This window comes from Carassius auratus, chromosome 27 (genome assembly GCF_003368295.1).
Source record: "Carassius auratus strain Wakin chromosome 27, ASM336829v1, whole genome shotgun sequence".
NCBI lineage: Eukaryota > Metazoa > Chordata > Actinopteri > Cypriniformes > Cyprinidae > Carassius > Carassius auratus.
Genome location: NC_039269.1, coordinates 16,871,504 through 16,886,283, shown reverse-complemented (window position 1 = coordinate 16,886,283; position 14,780 = coordinate 16,871,504). Strand labels below are relative to the sequence as shown.

At 37.6% G+C, this 14,780-nt stretch overlaps 2 protein-coding genes across 3 annotated transcripts; one reads left to right on the top strand and one right to left on the bottom strand.

Moving 5' to 3' along the window:
• Positions 1–8: 8 nt before the first annotated feature.
• Positions 9–10,262, bottom strand: prpf4ba (pre-mRNA processing factor 4Ba). Of its 2 annotated transcripts, XM_026206230.1 has the most exons (18): positions 10,030–10,262; positions 8,565–9,722; positions 8,270–8,410; positions 7,843–7,995; positions 7,679–7,760; positions 7,330–7,537; positions 6,779–6,852; positions 6,360–6,450; positions 6,078–6,225; positions 5,726–5,863; positions 5,323–5,476; positions 5,124–5,238; positions 4,868–5,019; positions 4,695–4,781; positions 3,399–4,212; positions 1,329–1,840; positions 707–755; positions 9–231 (listed from the first exon to the last, which is right to left on the bottom strand). In XM_026206230.1, the coding sequence occupies exons 1-15, from the start codon at positions 10,074–10,076 to the stop codon at positions 4,009–4,011; spliced, it is 2,952 nt and encodes a 983-aa protein (XP_026062015.1). In that variant the 5' UTR covers positions 10,077–10,262; the 3' UTR covers positions 9–231; positions 707–755; positions 1,329–1,840; positions 3,399–4,008. The 2 variants fall into 2 exon arrangements, with proteins under 2 accessions (XP_026062015.1, XP_026062014.1); XM_026206229.1 differs by having other exon boundaries at positions 707–1,840.
• A 69-nt stretch (positions 10,263–10,331) lies between these two features.
• LOC113045674 (zinc finger protein 260) lies at positions 10,332–14,685 on the top strand. Its single transcript, XM_026206231.1, has 8 exons — positions 10,332–10,599; positions 10,966–11,485; positions 11,753–12,455; positions 12,543–12,630; positions 12,880–13,113; positions 13,728–13,861; positions 14,218–14,341; positions 14,433–14,685. The coding sequence occupies exons 2-8, from the start codon at positions 10,967–10,969 to the stop codon at positions 14,644–14,646; spliced, it is 2,016 nt and encodes a 671-aa protein (XP_026062016.1). The 5' UTR covers positions 10,332–10,599; position 10,966; the 3' UTR covers positions 14,647–14,685.
• Positions 14,686–14,780: the final 95 nt, after the last annotated feature.

Below are 14,780 nucleotides of genomic sequence, written 5' to 3'. Positions count from 1 at the left end.
AGTCATTGTAAAATTCACCATTTATTAATATTCTTGTGCAATATTGGTTGTATAAATTGATACAAAATGAACATATTGTTATGCTGTGTACAGATGTTGGAAATTCCCCCCTTGAGTGGATAAGAAGATGAGCTCTTGAAAGGCACTTCAATAATAGAGTAGGACAGCAGCTGGCCATCAGGATCTCTCTCAAATGTGGCCATGACAGTTGTGAAAATTTTAACACTTACCCTGAAAATAGAATTGAAAATGGTTAGTTGTGGTTCAAGAATGGTTACTTTTGTGAGGGACATGCAAACATGTATTTCTTAATAGGGAAAAGCATTACCTTTTGGTTAATAAGTCTGGAATGTGTAATACCAGATTGTAACAATTTTTATGTTACAGTGAGTCAATTTATTTAATTTTGGAAACCTCCATTGTGTATTTATATATATATATATATATATATATATATATATATATATATATAAAGTAACACTATATATAGCTTATTAAATTTAGGTGGCATTTATTGGGTTTAGGAAAAAATGATCTTATACTGTATAAATACATTTGGATTTGACTAAATTATATAAAAACAAAAAACAAAACCAGATTCAGTAACTGTCAAATTTTATCAAACTACTTATTCAGTGACATAGTGTATTGTCAGAGTAACAATCAACATCTTAATTCTCGGAAAAGCTCGCTCTAAAACAGAAACCTTTTTTCAGATGAGATTTCCTTTAAGAGTCTTCTTTAACAGACAGCACCTACAATACAAAGAATAAATATACCAGTATCTTGGTACATTACAGAAAACACATTCTTGAAATATCCTGGAGAAATACACTCATCAGCTGACACACAAGGTGACTAAATCAGTCGATTTTTTTAGGTCTTGAATATTAAACGGTCCAAGAATGCACCTCTGTGGTTCACACCAATGGATAAAGTCAATGCAAGGTCCTCACAAAGCTTAATATGGATAGGTTATTCTGTGATCAGACCAATAACAACATTGGTATATAGAAATAATAATAAAAAAAGAAGTATAAAAGTTTATAAAAATATAATTATAAAATAAAAGGGTTTAAATACAGGAAACTACAAAGTTTCCCTTAGGGCCCCGATCATTAGATTTGGGGTCTGAAAAACCTTTGTCTGCTGCCAAATTCTAATCTAATATCTACAGCCCTAAAAAGATGGATTAGAAATTAGACATTAATTAATACTACACATGAGATCGGAACATTAATCCTATGAGAATTAGCCTCTGAGCTGGCTGTTCATTTCTAATCAAAGCTTTGCTTTGTGTTGGATCTAAACATGCCTTTAGGAGTGACCTGGATAAAGGGCCTTGAAGAGGTCTCATCCTTTTGAAAGCAGAGGCAGGCAGGAGGATGATGGACAGACATGTCTCCATTGGCCAGAGAATATACTCGAACACAAAGAAACAGTGGGAGAAACAGCACAAACAGCAGTTAGTGTTGATGAAACAAAACCCACCATAAGCTTCCTAAAATGCTGAATTATGTTCTAACATAATGTGTTATGATTAACTTGCATGAAATTCTTGAAAGACGGACAACTTGTGGGAAGTCTAAGTTCATGTTTTTTTTTTTTCACCACAAAACAGCTTTATTTTGTTTAATGATAACAAATAATGAGAATTTACAGTAAATTCAAATTATTCCATTATCATGCAGGACAGGCTTTGCAAAAATAACAGGCAGATAATTCTTCCAGCATACTTTATGACCGTTGTATAGATTTGGAACATATGGAATTGAGATATGAATAAAGAAGCAATTACCGCTTGTAACAAGCAGATTCATAGATCAGAGCAGGAAAACCCCTGTATCAAAAGACAACATTATCACAAACACAAGAACAGTCACAAAAAGTACATCTAAATATTCTACGCAAAGTCAAAAACACACCAGAGGGTTTGTACAGTAGTGCATTGGAAGCCATACATATATTCTCATGCATATTGAAAACACCCAATAGATTATGCAAAAACTATGACACATAAGTGTGACAACTCTGAAAAAGGTGAAGTATGTCTATCAGAGGCAGTACACTGAAGGTGCTTGGTCCATTAAAAATACTTTGATTCACCCTTACCCCAATGTTACCCGTAACCGGTTCCTTCCATTTTTGAGAAAGCAATAGTCAGTATTCATTTATACCGACTGTTTTGTCTCTGTGAGAAACACCACAGCAGAAGCTCTGTTCCAAAATCTAGTGAAGCTGCCTCACTGCCTATTGCATACTAAGTCAGCGCCCTCAAAAGTGAACATTTTGGAATGCGTAAAGTTCACGACGGCAATACTCTACTAAACATAATAAAATAATGAAATATAATACATCTAAAAAGTCATACAAAATTTGAGTCGAATAGTTTTTAATTTTACACTTTTTAATAATTTTTAGTATTGCGCATACTTATAGGGTCATTAAGTACATTCATTCAGAAAGGTTTCATTAAAGGAACACTCCACTATTTTTTAAAATAGGCTTATTCTCCAACTCCCTGAGAGTTAAACAGTTGAGTATTACCATTTTCGAATCCATTCAGCCCATTTCCGGGTCTGGCGGTAGCCCATTTAGCTTAGCATAGATCATTGAATCAAATTAGACTGTTAGCATCTCGCTCAAAAATGACCAAAAAGTTTCGATATTTTTCCTATTTAAAACTTGACTCTTCTGTAGTTACATTGTGAACTATGTCAATTTATGTCGGTCTTAGTACACGATGTAACTACAGAAGAGTCAAGTCTTAAATAGGAAAAATATATCAAAAATAAAATTTTTTGAGTGAAATGCTAACGGTCTAATTCGATTCAATGATCTATGCAAAGCTAAGCTAAAAGTGCTTCCGTCAGACCCGGAGATCAGCTGAATGGATTCAGAAACTGTAAAATTCAACTATTTAACTCTAGGCGAATTGAAAATGAGCCTAATTCCAAAAATAGTGTTGTGTTCCTTTTAGGACAAGTACATTATAATATTACAAAATATATATTTCAATATATGCTGTTCTTTTGAACTCTCCATTCATCAATAAATCCTTCAAAAAAAAGTTTTCATTGTTTCCATAACAAAATATTAAGCAGCACAACTAATAAAAATTTTCTAAGGACTGAATCAGCATATTAGAATGATTTCTGCAGGATCATGCAACGGTAACGACTGCTGAAAATTCTATATAATATAATATATCTATGATGCCTCACTAGGTTTTGGTACAGAGCAAAAGGGTGACAAAGGGTTTCAATGCATGTCCATTTCTCCAGATGACATTCTGTAAACATGCAGGAGAAGCCGAAAGGGCATTATGATGACATAATTTTTGGGTTTAAAAAGAATGCAAAATGTTGATGCCATTTGTTTTGGAAGGATTAGCTTACCTTCAGTGTACCGATAGAGGTGTACAACCTGCCTTTACAGAGGAGGCTTTCCCTGCAGACCAGGTCAAGCAGGACCCAAGACCTCAGACTCAGCAGAAACACACCTAGGGCAAGGGGCATGCCATGGGCCTGCACGCCAGGTTGAGTTCTCACTCTCACACCTACGGGAGGGTGGATATAGACAGCATTTATGCTGGTCTTACTTGTGTCACACTCTAAACAGTCCTTGGTGGTTGAGAAATATTTAGTTTACATCAAATTCTAGAATTTTACATAAAATATAATGTCTGTGAAAACAAATGGATATTTTGACATTCTGAACATTGAGCATAATATCAAATATATTTGAAATTGGCAAGAAGCTGTGTATAAAGCATGCAATCTGAACAATATAGATTATCTTGAAAGATTTACAGTTTACATGGTGTCATGTAGGTCATCTAATAATAATAAAATAAAGTAAAATCTTGAATGTGTCCTGCTCTGAAACATACTACAAATCAAAGACTAAAATAAAATAGCATGGCAATAAAATATGCAAACGTCTTTTGTTGTCTGAGTCATATCTGTAGATACAAAACCATCATTCATCTCTGAGGTACGCTGCTGATCATATCCTCTCCTGGATGAAAGGATGCTGTAATGCCTGATTGATGGTGATCCGCTTGGCAGGGTCCAGCATCAGAATTTGGTCCAACAGATCTTTGAGCTGAACAACCTTCTTTCGCTGGTCCTCAGGTAGCGCCTGGCGACCCACCATGTCCATCGACAGGTCCTTAGTTGGGTTAATGGTACTCATGACCGTGACCTTTTCCTGCAGAGAAAGAGACATAGGTGAAGAGCGGAAGAATGAGAAAAAAGTGAAAGGTAAAGAAAATGGATTTAATTAGCCTGAAGTAATTTATTTTTCAGTTATAAAATTATGGCTGCACCATTTTCTTAAATACAGCATTTTTTATTTTATAGAGAAATTGCAATAGTGATATTTACTGTTTAATATTTTTTATTAATTATTATTATTATATAGTGAAGCCCAAAGACAAATGTCCAATTGTGGAACTAGCTAACTAACATATAAATTATGTTGTTATATAAATGACAATATTATATATATATATATATATATATATATATATATATATATATATATATATATATATATATATATATATATATATATATATATATATATATATATATTGTTAAATCAGTAATATTACAATTAGATCATTTTTCCCCACAAATCATGCAGCCCTATTTTTTTTTTTGTAAGTGAATTGAATATATAACACTTACCCTCTCAGTGACCTTATCGAACTCTGTATATAAAAAGTTCAAGTTTTGGTCAAAGTGCTGGTCCTTGAACAGACCCTTCCTGATCATCTGTAAATATAAAAAATATTTGATAAAATTAACATTATTTTGCATTAACATAATTATACATTTTGTTTTATCTGATGAATTCTAACTTTATTGGGCAGTTTTCCTTTTAGGTCCATGGCAAGTTTTAGCATGTGGTTATTTGTCTTCCCAGGGAAAAGGATTTTTCCTGTGTATAGTTCATAGAGAGTGCAGCCCACAGACCACATATCGATTCCGTAATCATACGACTTTCCGATGACTGCAAAAAGAGGCAGAAAAACTCTTAAAGCCTAAAAAACCATTTCGCAATTTCAGACTTGTTTTTCCACATGGTTTAATTTGATTCCTTAAGTTTTTACTTACTGATCTCAGGTGCCCTGTAGAAGCGGCTGACCAGATATGGTGTTATGTCATTGTCAGCCACATGTGATGCTGAGCCAAAGTCGCACAACTTGAGGATGGTCTTGGATTCGTTCACCTTTAGAGTATTAAATAAGTTTATATAGTAAGACAGAGATGGAAGTCAGTGTTCAATATTTATGGCACAAGAATTGTGACTTACTAAAATGTTGTCAGGTTTGATGTCAGCATGCAGGATGTTGCAGCGCTTGAGGAGTTTGAGGGCCAAGAAAAGCTGCTGGCTGTATGAACGCACAGCCTTGATGTGTAGCCCAACATCCTTGCCATATTTCCTCAACACCTCCCGCAGGTTCATGCTGAAGCAAAAAAATAAAATAATATATATAGTTGCTTTAAAATCTTAGTTAACTTCCAGAATAAAAAAATTCTGATAATTTACGTCATCCATTATGTTCATGTCTTTCTTTCTTCGGTTTAAAAGCAATTAAGGTTTTTGAGCGGAAAAAAAAAGAAAGAAAGACATGAACATCTTGAGAAGTCAGCTAATCCTTTAAGAGAACACTCAAGCTGCATTGATGCATGTGATTCTGTTTACTGTAATATACCTGAGTGGTTCGAACACCAGACACAGATGCTGCTTGTGATAAAAGTGCCGAAAGAGCCGCAAACAGTGGAACTTATCATCTGCATCGGCGTCATTCAGTTTCTTCAGAAACTCCAGCTCTTTCAGTCCTGTCTTTTGCCTGTGGGAAAAAAACACGTGACCTCAAGACCACATCTACACCTACTCTTAATCTCAGTTCCTATCCAAATATATCCCTATGACACAATTTATTTGAAAACATTAAAACTGTGGCCGAAACCAACACCACGCATTGTGGTGTGATCAAAATTCCAACTGTACCAGACAGAAGTGTTTAAAGGCTAAGCATTAAGCTTTTAAGGGAAGTGTCTTACATCATCTCATTGTTGCGGATTATTTTCACTGCCACTTCCTGATTGGCTCGGGCCAAGTCTCTGGCCCGGATCACATTACTGAAGACACCCTGTCCAGTGTAGCCGTACACTCCGTACCGTTTGTCCAACACCTCGCCAATGTTCACACCTGAATACATTAAAAGAACAATCACCTTTTCGATGCCCTCTTTAACATGAAACCTAAGATATTTTCAATCGTATAAACACGTTTTGGATACTATAGATTTAAATACAGCATTTGCTTCAAGACAACTGACTTACGGTAATAGCCTTCTGCATCTGTCCAGTTATCTCTGAGACTTGGGTTCTCCTTGAAGTCCTTGCCAATGCCTGCCGCCCGTAACCTGGCACTCTGCGGAGAAAGATTAGATGTGGATTTGTCAATGTCAACATGATTGCATTCAGAGAGTTGATTAAAATGTTCATTCATGAACGAGTGACTGATACCATAAGAGACCATTTCAAAGTCTGAGGGGCCTCGAGATCCAGTGAGCACCAGAGTCAGATTACGCACTTGGGAAAAAAGCTTTGAACAAAGTTTCCAGTACAGAAACAACAGCTTGCACAGGACTATGCAACTCTACCTGTAGAGATCCCCTTACATGGACAAATTCAATCAAATTCTGGGGCTTGCAAAGCCATTGATCTATGCAATGGAGAGCAGGAACTTGGCTACTCACATCAAAGCAAGCAGTGAACATGTCATCTGACTCTGTGAACATATCTGCCGCTGCTGGCTTTTTCAGATTAGCACCTAAAGAAAAAGAACAATGATGCAATGAAAGGAACGTAGACTTGCTCATAATGTATTAGACCACACTGCATTACATCAGAATAAACGTTTCATGTCTCAAATTTCAATGACTCTCCTATTTGTCTTCCTAAACAACTGATATGAGAGCCATTTTAGACTTTATACTGACACCTGTTGGTATGGATGTAGCACTGTTATGAAAAATGTTACATTTTTAAATAGATTATTGGACAGCAAAAACATTTAGCAATTTTGTGATCACTCCATGTGAATTGATGAATAGCTATGAGCACTCACTGGTCAAACGATCTCAACATGAGCAGGGACCACCTTTTGTACAATATAAATATAATAAGTTAATCTGTTTTTCTCATATATGTATACATCATTTTAAACAAGATTGTCAAACCTAATTTGAACAACTTTTTAAAGTGGAAAGTGCACTTTTAATTGAAAGACATTTTGCAAATGCCATACCATCTTTTTCTTGAGCGACAAGACTATGCTTGGCTTTCACATTATCCTCAAATGTGTCAAGGTTCTCTTGCTCGTAGGCTTTGACGTCAGCAGCCACGCGCTCAAGGATGTCATCGGGAGATGGAGATCGGCTGTGAGTGCTACTCTGAGGACTACCATGCTCTGAGAGTCCTGACATGTTACTGTCCTCATTTACTGGCTTATACTTCTGTACAAGACACAATGCAAATACAATCACATAACATACTCTACCATTCAAAAGTCGTGCAAAACCGTTGTGCTGCTTAATTTTTTTTACACTGGACATTGGTACATACAAGAGCCATTCAAGAGATTCATATATTCTAACCTGCACGATAGCCAAGCGCTGAAGTCTCCTCTGTTCAATCAAGGCCTCCTCGTCCTCTTCATCAACATCAAAATCCTCCAGCCTAGACACAGGTCAGTATTCATAATTAAGTCCAAATATGATCAGCAACATAAAAGCAAAACATAATTTTCATTAATACTCACATTTCTTCATCCGAGTCCTCTTGCTCAGGCTTCATTCCTTCAGACAAACTGCCCTTAAACATGTCCTCTCTTTCCCTGCTCCTCCTCTTCCACCTTTCCTGTGATCCCGAGTGTACCTGCTGTCTGCGCTCGGTCCAGTCACGATCCCTAGATCTACACAATATAATTCTACTGAGAGATGTTATACTAAGTAAATTAGCATTCAGATGTAAATGTGATGCCCCTCGTCATTAAAATTCCATTAAAGCCCTTCACTTAAGGACAGCAACCAAATCTGTTTACCTTTATTTTTACAGAGGATGTGTAAAATAGGTTATATGATAATAATTATGAATTATTATTTTTGCATTTACTTTTAGCTCATTGAAGCTTATTCTAAATGGGGAGTTATTGCACAGTTTTGAATGCTACTGCACACCACAGTCACCTGTATCTGAGAGGAGACCTGCCGGTTCGCCTCCTGGGAGAACGGGACCTTCGTCTGACAGGCGAGTGGTTTAACCTTCGTCTGGAGTTCAGAGAGGGACTCTCCTCGCTACGACCCCCAGCCACATCACGAGATCGCAACCTGTGAGTATAAGACAATAATATGAAAGTGAGTTTAATTTTTATTTTATTTTGGGTAACAACAAGAAATGTTCATAAGAACATGTTCTATCTATCTATCTATCTATCTATCTATCTATCTATCTATCTATGATTTAAACAAACAGAGCTAGAACCTGTCGTTGGAGAGTCTATGTCGTTCTTCTTCTCTTCGTCTCCTCTCAACAGACCGAGATCGGCCTCTCCTTGGAGGGGACCTGTTGTGACATGAAGATCTGTCCTGTCTGGATGCCCTGTCTGTACTCTGGACAACAGGGACGTGTTCAGGTGAGCGGTGGCTCCTGGGCCGCACAGCCAGGCTGTGTTGATCTGAAGGATGTTTTCTGCTAGGAGATTGATTCTCTTTTCCAGATGAGACTTCTTTGGAGGGTGCTTTCACTGATTTCTTGTCTCTCTCTCTGGCAGCTTCTGGCAAGTTTGTGTTTCTTTCTTTAGATCTAGACCTGCTCCTTCTTTCTGAGGATCTGTGGTCTTCAGTTTGCTCTTCAGTCCATGTAGTTGATTTTTTGTTGCTTGATGGCAAGTCCTTGGATTTCACAGGAGATTTAGACCTCTGACCTCCATCTTTGGATCTCTCAATGCTCCGGGATCGCCTCCACTCCCTCGCTTGGATGGAACCGCTAGGTTTCTCACTGGTGTTAACTTCTAACCCAGTCTTACTAACTCTTTTTTCTGATTTATGTGCCCTGACTGCCATCTCATCAGACATGCTTCTGTCTTCCAGCCAGGGATAAATTTTTTCATCATCTATGTAATCCTGTCGAGATCTTCCAGCATGTCCCCGAGCATCAAAACCTTGTCTCTGTTGCTCACCATTTTGCACAGTTTGCTGGATCTTCCCGTCCTCCTCTGAATCCGAGTTATAGCCCTGTAATATCAGTCCCATACCTGATTGCACAGCCCCTTCCATCAGCTCATTATCAAGCTCTGCTTGAATCATGGCTCTTTGTTTCTCCAGGTCCTCCAGAGCAGCAAGGTCATCAAGTCTGGATCGCTTCGGAGAGATGACTGTACCTTCCCAGCCAGCAGAACAGTCTTTATCATTCTTTAATGAGTCTCTGTGTTTCCGCTTATGTTTGTGTTTGTACTTGTGCTTGTGATCCCTCTCATCTGGTGAGGGGTGTTTATGTTTTCTGTGCTTGCTCCGATGTTTGTGTTTTCTTCTCTTGTGTTTTTCCACCCTGGCAATATCCATGTTATCTGCTTTTCTAGCTCTATCTTCACCAGGTCCATATTCATTTTCAGCCACACTGTCAGAGCTCTCCACATCATCCCTGGAAAAGAGTAAAGAACAGTACAATAATATTAACATACTTATCATAGTGTGGTATTGATAAATGAAAACAGGTATCCACGACGTATTTTCCATTGTCCATGGTATAAAGTATATACAAAAACATACTGCTGGTTTATGTTGACCACAGAAACAAGATAAGTGTGTTAACTGATATTGACAGGAAAATAACGTTACATGTCAAACAAGTTGAACGGAAACGATTTCATTTTCAATACATATAACCCATATTGATATATCTAAATACCAAAATAATGCAATATAAAGTCAGTAAAGGCGTTACTTACACGTAATCCTTCGCTATTGTTTTGGCTAACACGTCCATGTTCGCCATCTTGATTGTTCCTGCTGAGTCGTTTGACAAAGAGAATCGATTCACAATTCAGTCTGGCTATTCTACCAGTACTAACTTAAAAATAAGCAACCAAATTGTCCTCCAAATATCAATTTAAAATGTTCGTAACATTCCTCTCACAGTATGCATTATTGTACAGTGGCTAAATGAAAACCGAAATTTAGACCAAATTGACTGAATCACTGAATCGCACGCATGCGCAGTGTCTATTAAACGCAGAAGAACAAACAGGAAGACAGGGATCTTAAAAATTACGTGGCTACGAACAGCTTTCATAAATTGACTGTACACTTTTTTTTGCAAACACACTCAGTTTAAACCAGTTAAAATACTGTGTAGTCATGAAAATAGTGTTTAGGTTTGTCGGTATAGAGAATAGTACAGAAAATGGCACATTTTACGCTGTATTTGTGATTGGTAATGACGCAGTGGTCCCTAAATCGCATGTTTGCTTCCACAACACAAGCTAAGTAATTTAAAGATACAACGCTGTTTCATGCAGGTAAGCACAGAATTTACACATACACAAATATAGTTAAACTGTGAACTATATAACAGTTAATTAACAAATATGGCTTGCTTTTTGAATTATTAGATTATTTTTTTAATTTACTGTAGCGCATGCTAGTAGTGCTAGTAGGTAACTTAACTAGTAACGTTAGTGTATATGTAGTGTATGAGCACATTTTACGTCAGACGATATCATTGTGTTGAGCAACAGTACACTAAATCTACACAATAAGCTATATATATATATATTGATATTACTGAAGTGTAAAACACTTAATGTTTCATACTCCACATAATTTACAGGACTGCCCAATGACTGTCTTCTGATCTATTTTCCTCCTTCTCCACTGTTTCCCAGAATGGGTGGATTTAAAGATGCATACCAAGATGTGCAGCCAGTAACCCTTCGACTTGCAGAAGAAAATGTCATTTCCAGTCTCTACTGCAGCTCAGCCGAGGGCATTGAAGCTCACGTGTCCACTTTAGTGGAAGCTTTCTTAGTTGAAGTGTACCGATGTAGAGTATGTCAATTTACCAGTAGCCAAAAAGCCAAGATTAGCAATCATGTCTTGGAAAGACATGATCCAGTGTCTCCATGTCCCCATCTGCCATGTCTGGAGAAAGAGGATGAAGAGAGTTTGGGTGTAGAAATGAGGGTTGACGATGATGAAGAGGAGGTTGACCACAACAGCTCTCCATATAACCTAGAGAGTGAACTCCATTCTGGCTCAAAAAGCAGCGATGATCAGATGGACATCGAGCGCATGTCTTTCCTCCTTCCGATGTACGGCATGTTTCAAAACATTAGCCCACGGTCATGTGACATTGGCTTGGGTTCCAACTCTGATGGGAACTTGCACGTGGCGCAGACTTGTGAGGTGACTAAAGATTTGTGTATTGTTATAGGGATAGTCCACCCTCACCTTCATGCTGTTTCAAAGCTGCATGACCTTCTTTTTTCTGTGAAACATAAGATATTTGGAAGAATGTAGGTAACCAAATGGTTTGGTTCCCATTGAGTTTCATTGTATTTTTTGTCCATGCCATGCAATTTTTCCAACTATGTTTATAATGACATACGGGTCAAATGATGACATTATTAATTTTGAAATGTAAGAAAGTGTAACTGTAAATGTTTTTTGAAGGTAAGCACGCTCTTTGAGGAGGATAGGCATGATGAGGACAGCGAGGAGGAACCTGTGTTTCAGCTGGAGGACGCCAACACAGATCTGGCCGTTCCTTTGAACAGTGGAATGGATACAGAAATCCAGGATGAAGAGATGGCCCAGTCGGCTCATCTCATGACTCTTGGGTTGTGCAGAATTTCAAGCACTAAGTGTCAACCTCAGTCTGCAATCTCAGCAAAAAGCCTGTCACATCCAGAAAGTGAACAGGATGCTGGAGATGCCAACATGGATGCTGAAATGCAGAAGCCATCTGAGGAGGATGGCGGATTGGCCTGCATCCTCTGTCAGATAGTTGTATCCAGTCGTAGTATGCTAGAGGTGCACCTGAAATGCCATAGTGGAGACCAAAGCTTTAGGTGCCCTCGCTGTGGTTGGGAATCAGAAGACTGGGTTGATATGGAGCAGCACTGGAGAGGACATGGTAAAAGAAAAGGCTCAAAGAGGCATAAATGTAGTGTTTGCCCCAGGACATTTAGGAGAGTTGACTCTCGTGATGCACATGAGGAAAGGCATAATCAGCGGCATCACGGTCGGTCTGTGTCTGGGGGTCTGGTGCAGTGTTCTCTGTGCCTGGAATGGTGTCTCTCAGGGAAAGAGTGGGAGATACACCAACAATGTCATTTTCAAGGAGGATTTAAATGTTTACATTGTGATTTCAAAGGTACAAATCAATTCACTTCTATTTTTGCAGTTTCTTATATTTTCCTTATTATTATTATTTATTTTTTCTCTTATATTTCTCTTTTAGACAAGTCATGGAATAAGACCCAGAAGCATATTCACACCCAACACAAACTGCTTGACCCAAGTCAAAAGAAACAGGCTGTTCACAGTAGGTAAGTATCAACATTTTTTATTCAAATTAATTTTTTTGGCATCTAATTCAAAATGCTGTAAAGCATTGATACTCAACTGGGGGAGGCAGTTCTCACTATGGGGGAAGTATAATTTACAGAAACTATGAATTTGTCCACAGTTCAAAAGTATTCAAATATTGTTAAATTCCCAAAAAATGGTTGACTCTGTTACTCTGCTTATCAGAGTAAGCAGACTGTTGAATGTGGATTTTTTTTTTCTGTACTCAGAGAAAACCAGCAACTTAACACATCCACCAGGTATCCAGAATGCTTGGGAAGGATGAAGCCAGACTTGTGGTCCCACGTTAGGAAGAACAGGGTGAAAAACAGGCTTGTGGCAAGGGAAAAAAGCAATGAAAGAATAAAGGACAGAGTGGGACACCTGTTGGACACATCTGTTGACACATCTGTTGGACTCACTGTCTCTAGACGGAAAGAGTTCTGCTGCAACCTCTGTGACAAGTATGACACTGATTTCATTTCTTACTGATTTCATTCCACATTAGACAGTATTAATCTTAACCAAAAGAATGCTAAGGATGTTTAGCATTTTAAGGTTGTTGTATTTTATAGTACCGGTACGTACAGTTCAAAAGTTTGTGGTCTTTTCGGTTTTAATGTATTTTAAAATGTAATTTATTCCTGTGATCCAAATCACTTCAGAAATCATTCTTATATGCTGATCCAGTGCTTAAGAAACATTTCTTATTATTATCAAAGCTGAAAACAGTTGTGCTTCTTAATATTTTTTGTGGAAACTGTGACATTTTTTTTAGGATTCTTTAAAGAGATACATTAAACATTTATTTGAAAAGGAATTAATTTGTAACATTGTGAATGTCATTACTGTTGCTTAAATCCATTTAACATGTACTTGCCGAATAAAAGTATGCATTTCTTTAGAATTTTTTTTGAGCTGTAGTGTATAATATTTTTATAGTGTAAATGCACTGAAGTGATTTACGCAATATCTGTCTGAATAAGTAAAATATTTCCTTAATATACCATATTACTTTCTTTTTACTTAGAGATAACTGTTGACTGTAATTGTATAATTTATCTTTATCTCTGTACAGGAAGTTTTCTACCAAGATGACAATGCGGCGTCACATGGGCATTCATCAAGGAGATAAACCATTTAAATGTCCACACTGCCATTACTGTGCTCGTCTCAAAGCCTCGCTCATTCAGCACCTCCGCGTACACACAGGTGCAGTTACAAACACATTGTAGATAACTTATTTTAATATTAAACATCCTTTTTTATGTATATGTATTTGGTTCAGTGGAAGTAGATCACTGTTTTGGAATTACAGTGACACATCTTGTCCACAGTCTTTATTAGCCTTGGTCACTTAACAGAAATTATGACCAGAGCCGGGCCAATAAATGACTTTCCCCATGGTTACTTTATTTAGAAATCTAGAAAATATATGGAGAAAGACGGCAGTGATTTAGAGCTTTGTGGAAGTCCTTTCAAAAGACTGGTTCTCATGGAACAGTTTCCATGACATTGCTCTGCCTGAGTGTGAGAATTCAAGTGAAGTGTTTTTCTTCTCGCTTTAGGTGAGAAGCCATACAAGTGTTTGCAGTGCTCCTATGCTTCTATTGACAGAAGCTCTCTGCGCCGACACTTAAGGACACACACACAAGAAAAGCCTTACTGTTGCCAGTACTGTCCTTACAGCAGGTACATGCATTCATCTATCATAAAGTTGACAGGTTACACTTGTTTCATACTACATCTGTAACTAAGAATGAGGCTCTGCATTTCACTTTAGCATCCAGAAGAAGAGCTTAGACCTTCATTCACGGCGCCATCACACTGGAGAGTCATTCCCTTGTCACCTGTGCCAGTATTCCACACCAGACCGCCAGCTGCTGGTGCGACACAAGAGGAAACATCACAGTGCTGAGCAAACCGCAGCACTGGAGCAGAGGAACTGTTCTGGCTCCCAAACTGCACCTTCTCAAAGAGCACGCACTTCCAAATGATATTTATGGTTTCTAATAAAACTTTTAAGTTAAATTTTACAGTGACTAAGTGAAGTATTTTTTTGTTAATTATGCAAGTTTCTTGTAATAATTCAGTAAATTCCATATATCATTGCTAGTGAAATGTTATTTTA

What these genes read in the sequence shown, in the direction of transcription:
- prpf4ba (XM_026206229.1), bottom strand. Translation starts at nt 10,076, where the DNA reads ATGGCGAACATGGACGTGTTAGCCAAAACAATAGCGAAGGATTACGT. An exon ending in GAGGACTCGGATGAAGAAAT is followed by an intron (nt 7,761 to 7,842) that starts GTGAGTATTAAT and finishes ACCTGTGTCTAG; the next exon opens with GCTGGAGGATTTTGATGTTG. An exon ending in TGTTCACTGCTTGCTTTGAT is followed by an intron (nt 6,451 to 6,778) that starts GTGAGTAGCCAA and finishes CTTTCTCCGCAG; the next exon opens with AGTGCCAGGTTACGGGCGGC.
- LOC113045674 (XM_026206231.1), top strand. Translation starts at nt 10,967, where the DNA reads ATGGGTGGATTTAAAGATGCATACCAAGATGTGCAGCCAGTAACCCTT. An exon ending in TTTACATTGTGATTTCAAAG is followed by an intron (nt 12,456 to 12,542) that starts GTACAAATCAAT and finishes TTTCTCTTTTAG; the next exon opens with ACAAGTCATGGAATAAGACC. An exon ending in TGCTGCAACCTCTGTGACAA is followed by an intron (nt 13,114 to 13,727) that starts GTATGACACTGA and finishes ATCTCTGTACAG; the next exon opens with GAAGTTTTCTACCAAGATGA.